At 39.7% G+C, this 16,765-nt stretch overlaps 1 protein-coding gene across 1 annotated transcript in view; it reads left to right on the top strand.

The window, feature by feature from the left end:
* The window catches only part of LOC137260049 (uncharacterized), a 33,262-nt gene that overhangs the window by 11,119 nt on the left and 5,378 nt on the right, over positions 1–16,765 (top strand). Inside the window, exons 2-5 of the mRNA XM_067797739.1 lie at positions 948–1,948; positions 3,226–3,435; positions 9,570–9,697; positions 16,258–16,400. Of these exons, the coding sequence (XP_067653840.1) occupies positions 948–1,948; positions 3,226–3,435; positions 9,570–9,697; positions 16,258–16,400 (1,482 nt within the window). The remainder of the gene's footprint in view (positions 1–947; positions 1,949–3,225; positions 3,436–9,569; positions 9,698–16,257; positions 16,401–16,765) is intronic.

The following is a 16,765-nucleotide window of genomic DNA, read 5'->3' as shown; positions in this document are numbered from 1 at the left end:
CTATTGTAAATGTTTTGATCAATGTAAATTTAAACAATGAAAACATGTTTTGATGAATGTAAACTTGAACAATTATAAACATGTTTTGATCAATGTAAAATACGTTGTCATGTAATAGAAACTCACAATGTATATTGTTACTAACAATACAATAAATGCATAATTAGATAAATGAAAAGAATTTTCAAAAATATTTAGTATTTTACACAAGTATAATTAATAATATCATTGAGTGAGTGAGTTTAGTTTTACGCCGCACTGTGTGTCAACCAAATCAGCGAGCCTGACCACCCGATCCGTTAGTCGCCTCTTACGACAAGCATAGTCGCCTCTTACGACAAGCATAGTCGTCTTTTATGGCAGGAATTGGTTGTTGAAGGTCTATTCTACCCGGGACCTTCACGAGTAATAATATCCTTGACATTTGAAATCACTATTAACGATCGTCAGTAGATAGGTAGTGACTTCCACACAGAGATATGCATACTATTGATGGAATACGCACAACACTGGAACGCAAGTTAAAGCTTGTATTAGACTATTTGTTAAGCTTATAATGCTATTGTAATGTAACTTTCACACGCTCGTACACAACCTACCGCGAACACTGGTACTCCCAAACATAACATATGTTTCTGGGTGGTTGGGTAGCCTAGTGGTTAAAGAGTTCGCTCGTCACGCCGAAGCCCTGGGTTCGATTCCCCACATCGGTAGACCACTTCCTAGAGTTGATTCGTGTTAAACCAGAACAGATTTCTGGTGTTCCCAGCCGTAAGAATGTTGTAATATTGGTAAAGGCGATGTAAAACCATTCTCAATCAGTAGACAGGACTGTGCATTCTGCAAAGGACAAATTCCTGTTTTTACGCATACCTGAACTGTACCGTCTCTTTTCGGGGATAAAACAGTATAGTGCTTAACGCTGTCATTCATATATTAATTTTCAGAATTAATTCTATCTTCGGCAATGATGGTACTGGCGGGGGTCTTCCTCCATATTGCAAGTCTCTCGCCTGCCAGAAGTCACACTCCCAAGTCACTGTACGACCAACTCCTGTACAACAGAAGCCTAAGGAAGAAGTATGATTCCGTCAAACGACGCTTCCATGACACGACAGTAAATACAGCAACATATCAAGATCTTACATTAAAGGAGATCATCAAGGCTTCATCGGACACCTTGTACGGAGCAGACCACAATTTCCACATGATCAGGACGATGGGCGAGTTTCGGTCACAGCATAAATTGACCGATTCCAAATATTATGAGAAATATGTTCAAATGATTTTGGACGGTAAGGACAAGGTGCTGTTCTCCGACCCCGTGGACTACTTATGTATCACTTCCGGGACATCTTCTGGAAGATGCAAAATATTTCCTAGGAATAGTGCCACCTACACTAATACAATAATTATGACGATATTACGGGGAAATGCCGAAATGTACTCATATCCGGGTATGTTTTCTTTGAAAAAGCTTCACGACGTCCGGCTCATCAAGCCAACCAAGGAAGTCAAACCAGGGGTTTTCCGAGGCCCCGCTTCGTCAACCAGCTACCCTCCCTGGCCTTTCACAGCTTCCCCTCCTCCGGTGTTTAAGATAAGGTCAGAGAAGGATGCGCTCTACGCCCATGCTTACTTTGGCCTGCTTGAGCCCGATCTGAAAATCTTGTCCTTCTTGACAGCTGCCGCAGCTCTGAAGTTTTTCCGTCTCGTGGAAGACAGATGGAGCAGGTTGTGTGATGATATTGAGCATGGGACTCTTCTCGCGAAGTTGGGAGTCACAGATGACCTTCGCCAGCAGCTTCAAAGTCACATTAGACAAGATCCAGCCAGGGCTGCACAAGTGAGGGAAGCCATAAAGGACGGATGTGAGAATGCGGTGCAGAAACTTTGGCCAGGCTGCTCTGTTATCAAAGGATCGGCCACGGGAACCTATGAAAACTCAGTAAGTATAATCTCAAATACGTATATATGTTATTTTCGGGATTAACACATGTTATATTTTGAAGTGACGTACGTTACATTTGAAAATAGCATATGTTATATTTGGACATAAGATATGTTGATATTTGTTCTATTTGAAGTAAACATATCTTATATCTATTATATTTGGTATTAACATGTGGAATATTTTTATATTTGGAATTAGCACGTAGTACATTTTGGATTAACATATGTTATACTGTTATGTTTGGCATTAGCAGACGGTATATTAGGGATTAACATATGTTAGATTTGGGAACAGAATGTTATATTGTTTTATCTGGAATTAGCATACGGTATTTTGGGGATTAACGTGTTAGATGTGGGATTAAGACATGCTATATTTGTTATATTTGGAAGTAACGTACTGTCGGAAATGGAGCTACAAGCAGCTTTCGGACGCCGTAGACCCATAGCGGGTCAAATGTGAACCAGATGAAATTCTGTTTTTGTTTTGATAATTTGATATTGGCTGATGGGTTTCTTCATGTTTGGTTGGTTGACTACCTCAGACAGCAGTCTACACAGTAACAGAAATAATGCCGCTTGTTGATACCCTGAAAACGATGCCATAGATTGTTTTGCTGGAGGCCGTTTCGGTATTGTGAAATGAGCAAAACAACAGATAATAGAGAAATGATCACTGACAGAAGAGAAGTAATCGGCCGAGAAATGGTTGGAGGCCGTTTCGGTATTGTCAGCTTGCTGACGGGGTTAATCTCTTTGGTCATGTGGACAAGGCATCCAACTTCGGATCTGAAGGTCCGTCGTTCGAATCCCAGCACGGGACTCGGAAATTTTGTGGCCGCTACCAATGGCCTGAATGGTTGGATGAAGCAAACTAAATTAAGATCTCCAAGTTCTACTAAAAATCCACCCTTCCCGAGTAGTCAGCACCTTGGGTTCTGGAAAGAGTGCTTGTGAAAGCTGGATATCTGGCATGAACCTCGTCCATCACCATGAACAAGGCGGGACGAGGCATCCTGTACCTCACCACAAGCACATCGCCTGATACTGTAATAAGGAAAGTCGCCAGTTTTGTTTCTCTACGATTGATTTTTGCGATCGTAAGTTGGTCATGAGCAACTTAGACTTTGGATCTTAACTTTACGATTGACTTGGTAAGACTAGTTAGTGAGACGGTATGCCGATCGTAACGTCACGCAAAGACTGAGATTTTAGGGATTTACGATAGGCGTAGGGCTAAGATTGTAATCCTGATGTCTTGCGTCATTTCAGGCCAAGCTGTTGCGGCGCTACATTGGCGACACCCCTATCTACTCACCATACCACATCGCCTCGGAAGCACTGTACGGAGTTTGTGTCAATTCACATGAGAGTGAGCCAGGCGTAATTGAATACACCATCATCCCGCAAGCCAATTTCTATGAATTTATACCAGAGGAGGACACAACGAAAGAACAACCGGATACTCTCTTAGCAACAGAGGTAAGATGTCCCTATAACCGCGGTAAGATGTCCCTATAACCGTGTAATTTTGTCGTTTTGTTTTATTTATTCTGCCTCGTTGTTGTAAACTACGTTTATAACCAGTGACCGAAATAGCCAGTGACCCGCTAGCCCAAGGCTAGTAAATACCCAGTCGGGCCAGTAAATCTCCACAATCACTGGCCGGACTAGCTAGTGAATTTCATGGGGTCATTTTGCAAATATCTCTCTCTAAGACTACGTTTTAACACATATTTAACTCAAGTAAGATTATGGCCTGATAAAAATGTGATATATATATATATATATATATATATATATATATATATATATGATATCTGCTATATGATTCACATTTTGATATATTTTTTAAAAATGTATTGCCTAGTTTCTACGTTCCATTCAAATTTCGGGACTAGTAAATTATTTTGTTGGCTAGTAACTTTCAGGCATATCTTGCATGACTGGTTAGAAAAAAATGGAAACTATTCTGCACGCAGCTAAAAGCGAACTCCGCTCATTATAACAGGAGGTCGCTGTTCGCATTTAGACTAAAAGAGTTCGTCATATCGGTCAGTTCCATATAAGAGTGTTCGTTATAAACATGTTTACCATATGACGCCTTCCCTGCTAAGCGAGTCATGATTTCGAGAAAACACATTGTACGCATGTTTTACATTAATAACTAAATACGTGCAAAGAAGAAGCTTTGGCGACAATTCATATGAATATTATAATAAAAAATACGAATCAATGGCATTTTACAATGCCATTATACAGCAGGAGCCATTTCCATTCTACTATCAGCCAATCAGAATCGGGATTTTGTTAGTGGGTGTGGCCTTTTTATATTTTGAATAATACACTTTGGTTGCAGTAGCCAATCAAATGCCCCGGAATCACTTGTAATATACTTTTGTGGGTTAAGGAGTTAGTTTGTCATGGGTTAGATGCCACACATTTTGTTAAAGTGTGAAGGGTAGTTTTGCTGTTACCATAGTGCTTAAATATTGCGACCCGTGAAGGTCCTGGGTAGAATAGGCCTTCAGCAATCCATGCTTGCCATGGAAGGGGACTATGCTTGTCGTAAGAGGCGATTAACGGGATCGGGTGGTCAGGCTCGCTGACACGGTTGACACATGTCATCGGTTCCCCATTGCGCAGATCGATGCTCATGTTGTTGGTCACTGGATTGTCTGGTCCAGACTCGATTATTTACAGACCGCCGCCATATAGCTGGAATATTACTGAGTGAGTGCGGCGTAAAACTAAACTCACTCACTCACTTGAATATTGCCTAAAAAGGCCTAAAACCTAACTCGCTCACTTGTATGTACGTACAATGTTCCCGTGAATAATTGCCTGAATTACAATATATTTCTGCACCTTCAAATAACGGTTACATCGTTCCAGCAACTATTGTATAATTCAAAGAGTTTCAGGAAATAACAAGGTCCGACTTGACGGGGTTTCACACTTTCGTCTTCATGGTTCTTTTTCAGTAAAACGTAAATTAAGTTTTATATTTTCCCCAAGCGAATCGAGTGAGTGAATGAGTTTAGCTTTACGCCGCAATCAGCAATATTCCAGCTGTTTGGCGGCGGTCAGTAAAGAGTCGAGTCTGGACCAGACAATTCAGTGATCAACAGCATTAGCATCGATCTACGTAATTGGAATACGATGTTAACCACGTCAGCGAACTGACCGTCCGATCCCGTTAGTCGCTTCTTACGACAAGTATGGGTTAATTAATGAAGGTCATTTCTAACCCGTATCTTCACGCCTCTCAAGCGAATCAAACCATGTGATAAAACAATATAATACCTATATACCTATATTTGGATATACAATAAAAGACTCCTCGAAGACTGTTTATTAATATAAGAAAGTCGTACTTGTTGTTTGGCAAATTATTAAATGAATTGTCATCTATATCCTCTTCAAATAAGTATTTTGTAACTGACCACTTTCCGGTGGTTTTAGTAAATTAATGCGAAAACTGTTTGTTTAAATCTGGATGCATTAAAGGTTATTGTCAAATCGGATCCATGTACAATCAATATGCCAGTCCTCATTGCCTGACTAACTGATCCACCTATAGATTGATTGCAGTGAAAACCGATGAATTTCACTAAAAAAAAAAGAAAACCGAATAAAGTGAAAGTAAGATTAGAAAGATTCATGAACAGCACGTGGATCATGTACCAAATTGCTGAAGAGCATGTGCAATACCGTGCATGCGAAAAAACTGCGTTCTGGTGTATTTTTTTTCTTTTTTAAAAATTTGCAAATTTGCACTGAACTCATGACGTTAATCTGTTCAACGTTACGAATGTGTTTTACAATATATCAGTTCATGTATAAACGGTATCTTTAAACAGTGTGGAATATTTTGCAAAATCAAGATTAGAACAGTTGACTGAAGTAAAGGGCTGTATTTTCACGAGTGAGTCTAAACTTTTGATGGGTAGTACATGTCACAATGAATAAGAGGTGTCTGACCGACAGGATCTGCGGTGTCATTACGTGCGACAGTGAATGACGGGAAAGTGACTGCGAGTGAAGTAAGACCGTAGAGTATTTATGGTTGTTCCGACATAAAAGACCAAGAATTTGGAGGCCACGACAAGAATATGACATATTTGTATGTTGGGGGATGAGATTAAAGAGACGTGTGAGACGGGTTTCAAACGAGGCCAAGGCACATGATTATGTCGGGAGCTGCGTTAGAATTCAGTACCCCAGTCCCTCTCAAGGTCGAGGCCATCAACAACATGTCAGGTGACACATTACGTTAAGTATAAGCCTTACAAAGATCTGCAATCTTGTAAAACATGGACTTGCATGAGTCTGTGTCCGGGGCTATCTTAATGAAGCGCTGTGCCAGGGGAACCAAACCTCAGCAAAAGTACCAGATTGACCGATACAGTGCGTGAATCACATCGGCCATATCGTGGCGAGAACATTTAACACTGCAATGGAATACATGTGTATTACGAAAACCTGTCGAAGGAGGGCAGTAGGACAACTAGAATATCACAGTTAGCTTGAATTCTAGCGTGGAAAGTTAAAACTAATGTCGCTATTTGGACAATACAATATAAAAACCGACTATAGATCGCCAACAACTGATGGAAGATCACCATACTAGGAACCATAGGGACTTACACTACTTTTGCTTCCTGCATGGACACTAGTTGGATTGACACTATCACCTCAGCTGCTAGCGAATGTAAGAAATGCGAGCTAAAATTAAAATAACAGGCATACTACGTCTAAAATACTTGTAAGTTTAAATTCGCTTCAAATGTTTGGGTACTTACGTACCCTCTCAGGGGGACAATAGTTTTACAATACTAACAATCTCAGTTACTAATCTAAGCGACCAATAATAAAATATTTATCTGTTTACGAATCATTTAACAAATCTAATTATTTTAAAATGCAATAATTAAATGAGAACTTACATTATTAAAAAGTTCCTTCATAGTTCGGTATTTGAAATAGTTATCCCTTGTGATGGAGTATTTAACACAGTCAAGCAAAACATGCTTGACCGTGATTCTTTAATCACAAGGGATACAAAGCGGATGATTTTCACCTTTAAGCAAATATTCATGTGTATATCTTGTTTCACCAATGTGACATCGTCTCATGGTGACTTCCTCAAATCTGGATTGACCGATACAATCAGAGAACAAAGTACACCCGTCGCCAGAAAACGGGGAGATACGAGCACTTGCGTCAGAGGAGGCAGGGGGTTGCTCCTAGCTGTATCTCTCCTCACCTGGCTAAGTATCAACGACGCTATAAAGAGGACAGTGTCAGGTCTGAAACCATAACGCGTAAACACCGATTCCTCCCACACAGTTGCTGCGGTCAATCAACCCGCGAGCTCTCTCCACTCTAGTCTTGTTTCTACGACAAGGCTGCCTCCTTCTGTGCGCCATTTTCATTTTCATTTTTATTTCAAGTTGATTCCACAAAATGCTTAGATTGTTTGAGAAATGCATTTGGCTGAGTTGTCAAATTTGAAAACAGGTCACAGTTTAGTGAGTGAACTGAGTTATATGCCGCTTTAGCAACGTTCCAGCAATATCACGGCGGGGGACACCAGAAATGGCCTTCACACAACATACTCTTGTAGGGAATCGACCCCGGGTCTTCGGTATGACGAGCGAACGCTTTAACCACTAGGCTACGTCATCGCCCAGTTACAGTTGAAACTCACGAGTGCGTTTATCAAATATTTCCATGTATATGTTTTTTCCGATAGCTGACTCTTCAGTATTATTTCAACTGCATAAGATAACGCTGGTGATATTTGACGTTGGTGTTGAAAAGCAACTGCAGGGCCTGCATCTGTCAACTGCTCAACGGTGACAAGTTATTGACAGGTTTCCGGAATGTCACTGAATACTGTTCCAACCAGTGATCGAAACAGTTACCAAATGTTTGGCTAGCCAGTCGGGCTTGCTATTCCTGAAAGTTACTAGCCCACAAAATTGTTCACTAAGCACGGGAATGCATTTGGAACCGACGGCGTCAGCCGGAGGTTTCAAATGAAATATTCCCGTGCCTCAAATACTCAATAACACCCGGAAATTGGCCAACACATGATGTTTATCGACATTGTAAACACAAAAGTAAACCAAAGGGGTTTTAGTGTCTGTACTCGTTTACATCGAATACGGACACAGCAGTGAAGTGTCATCAGCTGGCCGTTTCAGCTGGTTCTCATGGTAGCATTTGGAGTTGCTCATTTGTGACGTCATTCTAACTTTACGTCACAATATGATTTGAATGACGTCACCACTGTTGATGACACAACAAAACAATTGTTTACGTGTCAATACGCGGTGAATAGTCTTTCAGTTTCCGGGAATCTAATACCATTTAATCATGTTTTTCAACCAATCAGATTACAGAACACAGTAACTTTTGGTTTACAATAAAACTTAACAAGTCCGAGAGAGTGATATATTTAGAAAATCACCCCATGACATTCACATGCCAGTCGGGCCATTGATTGTGGACATTGAATTCCCGACTTGATTTTTACTAGCCACAGGCCAGCGGAACAGTGTCTATTTCGCACACTGGTTACAAGAGATGTTGGTTTTTATCTGACTAGCCAGACAATCGGAGTAAGCCTATGACCTTCAGGACCAACAGCGTTCAGATACTAAGGATACAGCCTGTCTAAATAAACTTGGGCACAGTATTATTCATTAGGCTGTCATTATGTCTAACAACCCCTAGAGGTCGCGTCAGCTATCGTTTCTTAAAACACGGATATGTGACCTGCAGAATATAGGCTTATGGGTGTCTCATGACATGGTTACTATTACCTTATATGTCTGCAAGGTGACACCCTGGAATACTGAAAGAAACGCCATTGCTGTCTACTGGCAGTTGTGAGTAATGGCGCCCTCCATGTGTAGTACTCGGATGCGATCGTGGGGCAAAATAGCGTTCGATTTGATAACCTGTGTTCTGATTGGTCAATTCAAAAGGTTGGGCATTATTCTAGGATTTATCAGACTCGGTATAGCAGTGTAAAGAATGATACTGAACCTAAGTTTACTTAGACTGGATACTTCGTCCGACAAGATCATAGGTTGACATCAGAAGAGGTATTGCATTGTCGTAGAACAGAAGAGAGACACATGCAATTACGTTGCACGTTAAGGTCTGGGAGACGTACCACATTGTCGTCACGAAATGAATGTGAAATAAAATTAGGTTGATTGCAAGGGTCAAGAAGACTATAAAATCCCTGAATAATATTTAACCCTAACCATTGGATATATGTGCACACACCCCTTCTCCAAACGTTTGGATCCGCCCCTGCGTTTAACGTTGTCGTTACTGAAGGTTTATACTGAAGGTTGAGATCGGGAAGACGTACAAGCAGAATTAGACAGATACGTTTATACTGAAGGTTGAGATCGGGAAGACGTACAAGCAGAATTAGACAGATACGTTTATACTGAAGGTTGGGATCGGGAAAACGTTTAACACTGCCGCTACAAGGAAAATGAGACAGGTACGTTTACACTGAAGTTTGAGATCGGGAAGATGTTTAACATTGCCGTTGCGAGGGGAATGAGACAGATGCGTTTATATTGAAGGTTGAGATCGGGAAGACATACGAAATTGTCATCACCACGAGAACCGGCCTCTTCAGATACAGAAGCGAAGACCTGGTCAAAATAACCGGATTTGCAGGGTCAGCACCAAAGTACCAGTTTCAACAAAGGTATGAAGATTATGTATACGTCATTGACATAGAAGTATATACTTTTGTAGCGTACGTTGGGTCGTAGATTTCGGATTTCGGATTATTGGGTAATTAAATAACACTTCCGCTTACAGTAAACTGGCACTCCTTTTTATTTGAGATCGCGTGCCGTAATGTTCATTACAGCAGATCGATACATTCTGAAAGTTACAAAGAAAATCATCAGTCGGCTTATGGTACTTCTATATTATACATAACGTTACAATTAAACACAATGTAACGAGGAAAGTGAAACGTCAAACAGTTACGGCCTCCCATTCGACTATCTCACAGTCACGCCCTAACAATCAACAACATGACGTACTGTCAATCCATCCCAATCAACAAAATGACGTACTCTCATTCTCCACTAAACAACAGCATGACGTACTGTCATTCCCTCACAATCAACAGCCTGAATTACTGTCATGCCCTGCCAATCAAGAACATTATCTTAACCCCCTGGATGCCACAGGGACATATATGTCCTTCCTCTTCACTTTGAAGTCCAATATAATTCAAATATACCACGCACATATATATATACTTCACAGTTTTGAATTCTGTGGAATATTGGCTGTTTCATGATACCATCCACTATTATCTCAGACCAAGCTAAAGTGCTTAAAATTGCCTTTCAAAATAGGCTTCATCGTAAATGTCGCCAATTTTCACATTATCCAAAATGGCGATTCTTAGCGTTATTTGCTGTATGTTTTGAAATGTGAAAATCGGATAAATACAATGAGTATTGAATTTCAAAAACAGCATATTAATGATCACTGATATCAAGTTTTCATGTTACCAGTAATGATAATTCTGTAACGTTGCCGATGAACCCACAATCGGTTGGGATGTTTTCGAAAATGCACTTTCGGGAAGGCCGGTATTGAGATGCCTATTACGTCGCTTATTTTTCAGAGTCAGCTGCGAGAAATGCATCATTGAATTCCCCACACATCTTAGAATCAAACTACAAATGGTCTTTGTCACCAATACCAACTGTCTAGATAAAACGAAACGAAAGATACTAGGTATGAAAACGAACGCTGCGCTCGAAAGACAGCACTTGTTTGAGATGTAAACAAAAAAAATTCCGATTTTACACTGTGTAGCATTTTCGGAATTTTTCCAACATCCAGTCGTGTAATGATTGCTTGCAATGGCTCAGTACGCTTAGTATATTCAGGGGAAGAACATCGTAGCAAGAAGTAGCAAATTAAAAATAGATACAATGCAATCATTTGATAATTTATATGAAACTGTCAAACTTTTAGTGCAGCGTGACGCTATGACTGACGCAAAAATGACGTAGAACGACAACGGTACTTATCGGCATTTCTGGCTTCTTCCGTCGTTTACAATGTAAGCTATAAAAACATATAACACTACAGAGATAGTCAGAATAATTCTGATTACTTACATCTCACATTTATGTACGAAAGATCCCTGAATCAAGGAAAGAGTCCTCATAAAATCCTGTCCACCCTAGTCAGCGAAACCGCCATTTTGAAAGAAATCGGTCATCTGTAGTGATGTCACACGTCAACATTGTTGCACACATTAGGCAATTTCTTTGAGGTGAAGGTCGGTTGAACAAGAGAAAACACAAAGGCCGATTGCACTTTCAGTATTCTGATGTATATTTTGCGTATCGTTCAGAAATTTTTTCATGAAATTGATTTCAGTATCTGCATATATCCGTGTTCAACATACCATATGTGGATATAGGGTATGCGTTTTTATTCTTTGAAAGCTTTTGATTGTTTAGATAATATTTGCCTGAGAAATTGACTCAGTAAGTGTACTATACCACATTTTAAGCCTTTACACAAGTGTTAGAAGATCACACGTAGCCATTACTGCAACATGTGCTTTAGTTCCCGTGATGTACAATATTCAATACGTTGGGACAAATGTTGCAGTTTCATATGAACAGGTTAATAAACAGCGATTTAATTCAACCTTATAAGTAAAACTGTTAATATTAATGAAAATGATTTGTACATTGTATGAAATGTATAGGCACACATATTTAAAAGAATTGTATTCTTCATTGGATTGGTTTGTGTCGTTTTTATAAACAAATCAGTTATGAAAATTGACTGACCAGGTGCGAGTTTGTCAAAATCGTTTTATGATTCTTTATAATTGTTTTAGATTATAAAGTCATTTCAAATTCGATTAAAACACATTTTAATGGCAGAATATCTAACTCAAACAATATTTATACTAAAATTGTTAAAAATATATAAACCAGGTCATGTCTTGATTTGGACAAACCTTATAGTTCCTTGCTGAAAAAGCGATCTCTTCGTACCTTTCATTGCATATGTATGACGCGAAATAATTACATAATCATAAGAAGAAAAGTCTGTTTAATAAATGAATAGTCAATAATTCAGGTGTTATGAAATTTCAATTTATGCTAAATTGATGCCTGACAGGTGCGCGTGTTGCTCACAATAAGATAAGTAGTAAAACCGTCTAATTGTTGATATATTCAGGACACTATTCCTGTGGTAAAGCCATTCATTTTATCAGGGATACTCTATAACAGGGATTGGTCACTCGCTTGCTTTCCTTACCATTTGTACTAATTAACGTGTGCCTCGTCATGCTCCACTGCACACGTCGACTTGGTTTGTTCTCAGCGCTAATCGGCTGCGCTTAACAGTATTTCAACCAGTTTATTGTCGGAAACTATCGGCATCTCCCGGAGTAATACTCGGTAAATTGGAGTAGGCTCCCCTGAATGTTGTCACAACAAGCTGGTTACACTTCCTGTCGCCGAATGATGCATGTGTGGATTAATGAGAGGACTTGGGAATGTGTTTACACATTGCCTTGTTCAAAGACTCTCTGTTTATGTGACAATTTTGATACAGCGTTCGAAACGATCGCCAGCCCAGAGGCCCAGCGTCGGTTGTTAATGTATCAGGCCAACAGTTTCAGTTATCTGCAGGCCCTTGTGGTCTTCTGTCAATTAGATCTCATTTCTTTTCAACTAGCATCTTGCCCATAATTTGTATTAATGTTCAGGAATTATCCCTGATCCTTCATGTTAGGATAACTTCCAGTTTCACTTCATAGTATTATATATTCAGTGCCGCATAGGAATGTCAGCAGTCTATAACTAATGTAAACTTCTCTGTGCTCCAAACACTTCACTAATGGATTTTGTAGGGACTGTGAAACTCTCTACAATGAAGACTATTTTGTTTTTATTGGTTTGATTTCAACAAAATGGCTATGCAGACTTTAAAGACTGCAAGTGGCAGCAAGCCCTGATGGCCAAATGGCAAACTAAAGAACTGCAAACACTGTTATTATATGTATTTGAAATGATCTGGACCCGTGAAGGTCCCGGGGTAGAATAGGCCTTCAGCAACCCATGCTTGCCATAAAAGGTGACTATGCTTGTCGTATGAGGCGACTAACGGGATCGGGTGGTCAGACTAGCTGACTTGGTTGACACATGTCATTGGTTCCCCATTGCGCAGATCGATGCTCATGTTGTTGATCACTGGAGTGTCTGGTCCAGACTCGATTATTTACAGACCGTCGCCATATAGCTGGAATATTGCTAAGTGCGACGTAAAACTAAACTCACTCACTCACTGAAATGATCTGTTACACAATTAAAATTAAAATGTTTCAGTGGTTTTCTGTTTGTGTGGAATGCTTAGGCTGCATAAAAATACGTTTCTCGGGCACATTCTTTTCAAAAGTGACGAGTAAGACTTTGATTTTTAATTTTTGATAGAAAAAATGTGACAAGGGAGGAACACATTTTTATTTCTTTTTCCTTCAGGAATACAGTTTGGAAAGTTAAGCACATGTTAATGAGTTGTAGATTCAGTCAGTCTCATTCTTACAGACACTCAGTCTATAATGGACAAATGGACGGTCGTGGCAAAGTCGAAATTATTTTTTTTAAGAGGGCAGTTAATGAAGATGACCAGATGTCTTCCTGCATGTGCGCAATTGCATGGATACTGACAGAATGTCAACTGACACAGTCACTCCCACCTAAAAAAACCAGAAAGTTTAAAACCATCACAAAGCGTTAAAACGTCCTTTGCAGTTTTGTCAAATATCAACAATAGTTTCAGAACTAAAACATTCAAGCATCAAAGGCATCCATGGCAGATTAGAGCAGATCAGATATGTCATACCTCACACTTTCACCAGATACAATATTCCCCTCAATACTTAGAGGTGTATTTGAAAGAAATGAATTTTAGGACGACTAAACACATTCAAACATTGGCTTGTAGTAATGAGTGATCAGATCAGATCAACGATATGTCATATTTTTCACACACATGAAATACTTGTGAATGTATACACCCTTCCAATTATTTTTTTAATTCATAAAATCATCACTATTACTTCCAAACACCTCTCACCAGATGGAACGTTTCCCTAACAGAAATTAAAGGTGTGTGTGAAAGAAGTTTTTTGAGCAATAACTAGAAACACTAAAAAAAATGCTGTGTAGTATTTCAATGGCGGATCAGAACAGATCAGCGAGATGACACGTTTTTCACACACCTCAAATACATCCTAACAATATGTTTAGATTATGAAATTATACATATTACCTGCAAACACCTTTCGGGTCATAGTATATTCCCCTCATAGATATTTAAGGTGCATGTGAAAGAGGTTTTGGAGCAATAACTAGAAACACTCAAAGTTATATTATTTCAATGGCGGATCAGAACAGAACCGCGAGATGGCACATTTTTCAACACCTCAAAAACACCCTACCGATTTTTTTAAATTATAAAATTAGCACTATTACTTCCAAACACCTTTCACTAGATGGTATGTTCCCCTAATGGAAATTAAAGGTGTATGTGAATGAAGTTTTTGAAGCTGAAACAAAAGCACTCAAACAACGCCGTGGAATATTTCAATGGCGGATCGGATCAGATCGGTGAGATGGCACATGTTTCACACACCTCAAGTACGTCCTAACAATTTATTTTAGATTATGAAACTATCACTATTACTTGCAAACACCTTTCGCCTGATGGTAAATTCCCCTCATAAAAATTAAAGGTGTATGTGAAAGACGGTGTTGAGCAATATCTAGACACACTTCAAACAACGGCGTGTAGTATTTCAATGGCGCATCAGATCAGATCGGCGATCTGCCACATTTTTCACACACCCCAATTAAACCCCAACATGTTTTTAAGTCACAAAACTATCACTATTGCTTGCAGACACCTCTCAACTAAAGGTACATTTCCCTGCTAAAACATAAAGGAATGTGTGAAAGAAGCTTTTATTGACGAAACTCAGTCTATCTTCGCTGTGTACCGATAATTGAAGCCAGAGAGTTACAAGATGCCGACTTGAAACTTTACTACAAACATATTTTCTTATACTGACACTAATTACAAATATGTGACTAGAACTGAAGTAACAGAACAGGTGACTTACCTTCTACATGTAGGTTCCGAGTTGTCACAACACTCAGCGAATGTAATCAGCTGTTGAAAATGAACCGAGCTCAATCTTAAATACTAAGCTGCCGACATATTGTCACCACTGGTCACGTGACAAAGCGAGACATACGTTCAGCGGTTTTTCGAGGAGTTTCACCTCCCCTCTCTATATAGGCTCCCCGATTTTATGTTTTGTCTAGAAAGTGTTGAATTCTGACACAGAAGCCGAGATCTTTTACACATTGAGTGGAAATTAGGTTAGATATATACTAATCAGCAAACCAGTGTCGTCTTTTTCCGACGTCACAAAATGCACAAAACATGCCATGACTTCAACTGAAATGTCGCATTATTTTCAGTTATTTCATTACATTTGAAAATGTGTCTGTTACTCCGTTAATAATGATGCAAAGTTAATCAAAATACATCTACTCAAACAGGAGAATATGGGAATCTAAGAACTAAATTATGTATCGGATTAAGGTTGGGACATCCGAATTGCTATTACCTGCTATCTGATGTAGTACATTGGCATCTTTTCTTATAAATTGTAAAACTCCCAGATGGTATCCGCTCACACTGGGGAAATTTGTGCTGGAATAGTTTGGTTCACTTTGAACAAAACATAACGAAAATGACTCCCAGTTACTCCCACCCAGTCAACAGCATGACGCCCAGGTACTCCCACCCAGTCAACAGCATGACGCCCGGTTATTCCCACCCAGTCAACAGCATGACGCCCAACCTCATCAGTATAACAAAGTCACGGCCATGCTTTCCTGGCGTTCACTGACGACAGCAAACGATGCAACTATGCCCATTCATGATCCAACAGACGTAATCTGGTACTAGATTAAGAATCATACGACCTGCTCTTTATATTATTGATGTTGTTTGAACCTTGGTAAAGCCGCGTAAAACTAACCTCACTCACTCACTCACTTCCCACCAACCTTGCACTTATACCATAATCGAAATATTTCTCCAAGGGAATTACGCCAGACTCTATCATTTTATCCACTCAAAGACTCTCTTGTCAAAAAGAAGCAGTTCCAAATAGCTAATTTTCATTGACAGAACGTTTGACTACCTCAGCGCAAGCGAAGAAAAGTATTCTGAAGTTATTTTCAACAAAGCTGTCCGAATGGCTGAGGAGAAATGGGCGGGCACAATACAGCACTATATGGCAACAGAAAACATCCATGTGGACACTGTTGGCTGTAAGTAGTATGATTGTGATTGGTCAAATGAGTGAGTATGGTTTTACGCCGCTTTTAGCAATATTCCAGCAATATCCAAGTCTTGAGCGTGACGGGCGGACACTTTAACCACTAGACTACCTCACTACCCCTAGGCTACCCCACTACCCCGATCCAAGGTAGATGGTGATGTTCATACTTATGTCCGCTAGATCTAGCTTCGGAGGGTAGTGAAAATTACGCACCTTCGGTATGCATTCAACCATTTCAGTTTGTTATGCATTTGCACAGTGATATTTGTCCTGAACTTTGTTTTCGAGGGGTCTGCTTGAGAGTGACCAATATTCGCATCGACAATATTCCAACCATAAGGGGATTAAAATGAC

The sequence above is a fragment of the Haliotis asinina genome, chromosome 13, assembly GCF_037392515.1.
Source record: "Haliotis asinina isolate JCU_RB_2024 chromosome 13, JCU_Hal_asi_v2, whole genome shotgun sequence".
NCBI lineage: Eukaryota > Metazoa > Mollusca > Gastropoda > Lepetellida > Haliotidae > Haliotis > Haliotis asinina.
This window is presented reverse-complemented; position numbering and strand designations above follow the sequence as displayed.